This window comes from Pelobates fuscus, chromosome 7, assembly GCF_036172605.1.
Source record: "Pelobates fuscus isolate aPelFus1 chromosome 7, aPelFus1.pri, whole genome shotgun sequence".
Lineage (NCBI taxonomy): Eukaryota > Metazoa > Chordata > Amphibia > Anura > Pelobatidae > Pelobates > Pelobates fuscus.
The window spans coordinates 130,601,292-130,607,291 of record NC_086323.1 but is presented as its reverse complement, the minus strand read 5'-3'; the positions used below and the strand labels follow the sequence as shown (position 1 = coordinate 130,607,291).

At 42.3% G+C, this 6,000-nt stretch overlaps 1 protein-coding gene across 1 annotated transcript; it reads left to right on the top strand.

The window, feature by feature from the left end:
• Positions 1-4,508: 4,508 nt before the first annotated feature.
• LOC134568824 (olfactory receptor 5AR1-like) lies at positions 4,509-5,483 on the top strand. Its single transcript, XM_063427504.1, has one exon. The coding sequence runs from the start codon at positions 4,509-4,511 to the stop codon at positions 5,451-5,453; it is 945 nt and encodes a 314-aa protein (XP_063283574.1). The 3' UTR covers positions 5,454-5,483.
• The last annotated feature ends 517 nt before the right edge of the window (positions 5,484-6,000 follow it).

Here is a 6,000-nt window from a genome sequence, read left to right as displayed (position 1 = left end):
ACATGGGGACACAAAGACAGTAAAACACTTTAAAATACATAAAGTCACCTTTTACACATAACACACAGACATTTCACATATCCCCAGATAGCTGGGATCTCAGGCGGTTTAAGAGGCGGTTGGCGGTTACAAATACAGGTCCGCCCACAGGGAGGTATAAAACAACCACTCACACATCAGTTACATCCCACATATTCCCTCCCCTTATCCTGAGAGGAAACTCAATTATACATACAGTTAAAACATACTTTCTACCCAACTTTCATAACTCTAAAACCATACATCACATTCACATAAAAATACATATCCACAATCAATCCATTCAGGGGAACAACATATTAAAAAATGGCATGAATCAGACCAGGGGTTCAAAGGTTAGTAAAGTATCTTTTAAAACCCCTGCCAGCATGACTTTCCGGCTCAGACCGGTTTTACAGAGCCCTCTCTCCTGGAGACAATAGAGAAGTAATCCAATTACCTCCCAGGACAGAGACAGACTCCATTGAGCACATGGGGACACAAGGACAGTAAAACACTTTAAAATACATAAAGTCACCTTTTACACATAACACACAGACATTTCACATATCCCCAGATAGCTGGGATCTGAGCGCACAAAACTACCGAATAGCGCGCAGATCCTATTCACACAGTTCAATTGCCATGGAGCTAAAGTCTTTCCCATAGTCTTTCATAGTCTCTGGTACCTGTACCTGCGCCTCCTGTAAACCCTGTACCAGACACAGCTAATATGCCTAATGCTTCAGCACATCTAACCCTGCCACCTAGGTATGGAGGGGATGCTAAGACATGCAGGGGATGGCTTAATCAAGTGGAATTCCACTTTGAAATGTATCCACGTTCATTTCCCACTGATAGATCTAAGGTGGGTTTTCTTATGCACCAGCTTACTGATAAAGCACTTGAGTGGGCAAATCCTATTTGGGAGGCTAATGGACCTATGGTACATGATTTCAATAGCTTCCTCACGGCTTTTCGTAGAACATTTGACACGACTAAAAGGTCAAAGAATGCCGCCAGGGCGTTAATGAGAATTAAGCAAGGATCTAAATCTGTAGCCGATTATGCTATTCAGTTCCGTACCCTTGATTCACAGGTAGATTGGACTAACAATGGGCTTACTACTGCTTTCATTGAAGGCCTATCTGAAACTATGTTGGATGAGGTAGCAGCTAAGGATCTTCCTGTACCCCTAGAGGACCTTATCGATTATCTCATCGATATAGATAACAGGATTCGTGACAGGCTATATACCAAGTCCAGAAATAGACGCTTTGTTTCCTTTAATTCACCTAGAGCAGAAACTCCCGAGGGATCTAAAGGGTCAGAGGAGGAACCCATGCAGTTAGGGGTTGCTAAACTTACTGACGCCGAAAAACTTTATAGGAGAAAAGAGGGACTTTATTGTGGTAGGAGGGGCCATGTGAGACAGGAATGTTCCGTGCATCCGGAAAACTATCGCACCTAAGACTGTATAGAGGACAGGCCTTGGGTGTGACATCAGAGTCCTCACATTTGCCTCTTAATAAATTGCTTCTCCCTGTTTCCCTACACCTTGGAAGAAACTGCATAGCAGGGAATATACTAGCCCTGGTTGATTCCGGTGCAGCCGAAAACTTTATAGATTCCGGTTTTGTTAAGGAAAATAACATACCCACTAGAGAGAAGAAGACACCCTTGGCCGTTGAGGCCATAGATGGTAGACCATTATGCTCTCCAGTTATCACACATGAAACTGTACCATTGCATATGTCTGCATATGTCTACAGGGGTGTTACACTCTGAAACCATTCGGTTTCAGATCATTACTTCTCCTTCCTCTCACCTCGTGTTAGGGTATCCTTGGTTGCGTACTCATAATCCCACTATTGACTGGGAGTCAGGACAAATAGTATCTTGGAGTGATGCTTGCCAAGAGTCTTGTATTGTTAAAATCACCCCTTTGAATTCTACTAATATTCCTCCTGTGTCTACTGTTATACCCCCTCAGTACTTGTCTCTTAAATCTGTTTTTGATAAAAGGGAGGCTGAAAAGTTGCCACCTCACAGACCTTACGACTGTGCTATTAATTTACTATCTGGTGCTTTGGTGCATGGGGGCAGCTTATAGATCAGGGAAGTGAGGCATGGGGTGGAGGGGGGAGAGATAGCCTACAGATCAGGGAAGTGAGGCATGGGGGGCAGTATACAGATCAGGGAAGTGAGGCATGGGGGCAGTATACAGATCAGGGAAGTGAGGCATGGGGGCAGCCTACAGATCAGTGAAGTGAGGGAGGGGGGAGACAGCCTCTAGATTAGATAAGTGAGAGATGGGGGGTGCAGCATACAGATCAGGTAAGTGACAGATGGGGGATCCACCTGCAGATCAGGTAAGTGAGGCATGGGGGCAGCCTACAGATCAGGGAAGTGATGGATGGGGGTCAGCCTATAGATCAGGTAAGTGAGGCATGGGGGGCAGCCTATAGATCAGGGTAGTGAGGCATGGGGGGCAGTCTATAGATCAGGGAAGTGAGGCATAGGGGGCAGCCTATAGATACGGGAAGTGAGGCATGGGGGGCGGCCTATAGATCAGAAAAGTGAGGCATGCGGGAACAGCCTATAGATCAGAGAAGTAAGGCATGGGGTCAGCCTATAGATCAGGCAAGTGAGGCATTGGGGGCAGCCTATAGATCAGGTAAGTGAGGCTTTGGGGGGAAACCTATAGATCAGGGAAGTGAGGCATGGGGGGCAGAAAGGGTCTGCAAGGAGGAGGAAGGGTCTGCAAAGAGCAGAAAGGGACAGAATGAGCACAAAGGTAAAGGAGCAGAAAGAATCAGAAGGAGCACAAAGGTAAAGTAGGAGAAGGAGCAGAAAAGGGTAGCAAGGAGCAGAAAGGGACAGCAAGGAGCACAAAGATAAAGTAGGATAAGGAGCAGAAAGGGATCAAAAAGAGAAAGGAGCAGAAGGGCGCAAAATAAGCAGAAAGTAGCAGAAAGGAAAAGGAGCAGAAGGAGCCAAGGAGGAGAGATGACTGGGTCAAATGAAGGAGAAGAAAAGGAGATTGGAGCAAGAAGGACAAGTGAAGTGAACCCTCCACTTTATTCTGGACACCACATCATAAGGCTTTGGTACCTGGGCCTGGCAGGAAAACTTTGCACCTTCTCATCTCCCCAGGTAAAAAAAATATATCAGTGTTAATGTGTTCACTTTTATTAACTGAGTGTCAGGAAGCACAGAGTGCCGCTGGGTAGGGGTGTCGCTGATTGGCTAGAGCAGTCAGCTGGCATTCTAAGCCAATCAGTAGCTACCCATTCATAAAAAAGTAAAACATTTTTATGAACCGGGAACTAGCAATTGGCTTAGAGCGTAAACTGACCACTCTAGCCAATCAGCGGCACTCATGCCTGACGTCAATCTGCACTTCCTGACACTCCGTTTCAGAAGCCGTATACCACTGAGCGACCTGGAGATCTGGAGCTGGTGGAAGCCTTTGGGGTTAAACCATTTGAGAGCGGTTTAACCTCTTACAGGAAAGAGAGCACCCAGGGGCTTCCTGACATCATAGTGTTTTCATTTAGATGAAGTTGTTATGGTGACCAGAATGTTCCTTTAATTTGCTTAAAGGAACACTATAGTGTCAGGAATACAAACATTTATCCCTGACACCATAGTTGAGAAAACGCTATTCACCCTGGCTTTATGTGATAATAACTATGCCCCTTCCCTTTCATGACACTGTCAAAAAGGGACCATGCATGGATTACAATTATGCCTCCTCCCCCTCCCCCCCCCCCCCCCCCCCCCTGTAAAAATTCCTGTGGACGCCAATGTATATAACTAAACATCGCTTTAAAAAAAGAAAAACAAGCAATATATACAATTGGCTTATATAGAACTCCCAATATTGTATCTTTAAGTGACTATGCCACAGAGAGCAAAATGTAATTTCTTATAGTGGCAATACTACAATACAAAGCTATTCCTAAGGAATATAGAAAATAAAAGAGACAGGGGGAACAGTTCATTTGAACAAAAAAAATAGATCAATTTGAGAATGGAGAGACTGGTTTACAAATTTTACTGCAACATGGATGATCAGTTTAGTTATGTGGGGTAAAGCTTTTTTATATCACCCACCTCTGATTTTAAAGCTTAGTTTTTCACTAGTTTAACCACCTATTTTTTTTCCTGTAATATTGTTGTGCAATGTATAGAAATATTGTTATAAAGTTTGATAAATACCATAATGAATTCCCTGAAGCCTGTGACTTGGGATTTACATGAATACATTTGTGCATAGGAGTGATATATTGGCCCCCAAGAAAACCATATTTATCAGAGGTGACAGAGAAACCTTTAATCATTAAGATCCGGATCTGCAATGTTGATTTGGATTTGTGAGTATATATTTCTCATCCTTGTTTGTCTCAGGTAGGATTGTCCATTCCTAACATATACCCTTGCTAGTTTATTATAATAAAGTACAGGAATTAGAAAACTGCACAGCAATGAGAAACACAACAGTAGTGACTGAGTTTCTTCTCACTGCGCTGTCAGATAAACAATGGACCCTCTCTACATTCTTCATTGTTTTCCTCCTGATCTACATGAATACTCTACTTATAAACGTATTAATTATCATATTGGTCATCGCAGATCCTCAGCTTCACACACCCATGTACTTCTTTCTTGGAAACCTGGCATTTTTGGACACATCGTATTCATCGGTCACTGCACCAAGGATGCTCTCTGACTTCATCACTAAAAGTAAAGCCATATCTATTCATGCTTGCCTAACACAAATATTTTTCTTTCTCCATTTTGCAAGTGCAGAGCTTTTCCTGTTGGCTGCTATGTCCTACGATAGATATGTTGCAATCTGCCACCCTCTGCATTACATTCAGATCATGTCCTGGAAGGTCTGTGGTCAACTTTCATCTGTGGTCTGGATCCTCGGTTTCCTTTATTCTTTGGTCCATACTCTTTGTTTACTGAGGTTGAGATTTTGTGGCTCCAATGTTATCCACAATTATTATTGTGACCTTCCACACTTGTTCCAGATCTCTTGTACTGACACTTTTATCAATTTTCTAGTAATATTTATTGTGGGAGGATGCCTGGGACTAGTGGCTTTTGCCGTAACGTTCTTTCCATATATTCGTATTTTCATCACTATACTCAGAATACGAACAAAAGATGGAAAGCTTAAGGCTTTTTCAACCTGCACATCACACCTTACTGTGGTCTTTAGTTTTTATGCTTCTCTCATCTTCTGCTATTTGGTACCAACCACAAGTTCTCTGTTTTATGTAAACATTCTGATGTCTGTGGTTTATTCTGTAATTAACCCTTTGCTAAATCCTCTGATCTACAGTGTAAGGAATAAGGATCTTAAGGCTGCACTAAGCAGAGTTTTGCATCATGTAAGTAAAGCAGTATCTCGTGAAGTATGACCCAACATACTGTCAGGGTTATTCTCTAAAGTGGGAATTCAAAGAGAAATTGAAGTCTTCAATTTGAAATTCACTTTGAATTCACGTTGAATTCTTACTTTAGTAAATAACAGAAATGCAAAATGGTGGAGCAATAAAGATAAAGGAAAAAAAACTTTCTATACAAACTCAGTAAAAGGTGCATTTTCTTGTACAAATACTCTCCAAAAAAAAAAGGAAAGGAAAAGAAAAGACAGGAAAGGGAATGCTCCGAGTCACACAGGGGCCTATTCATTAGACACTGAATTAGGGAGAATTGAAATTCCAATGGAGAGAAGAGTCGTGACCATCCATTGATATGTTTTACTTAAACTGCTGGCTACTATAATTGACACCAAGGAGTGCAATCCTATAGTGGGTTTTATTTGTATATATATACTACAGTCTCCAGAGTGCACTCATCTTCTTTTTATATATATATATATATATATATATATATATTGCCTGTGTCCTTGCACGCAGACCAACCCTCCAATGTGGAAGCCGGGTGCATATAGCCAAAAGCCAA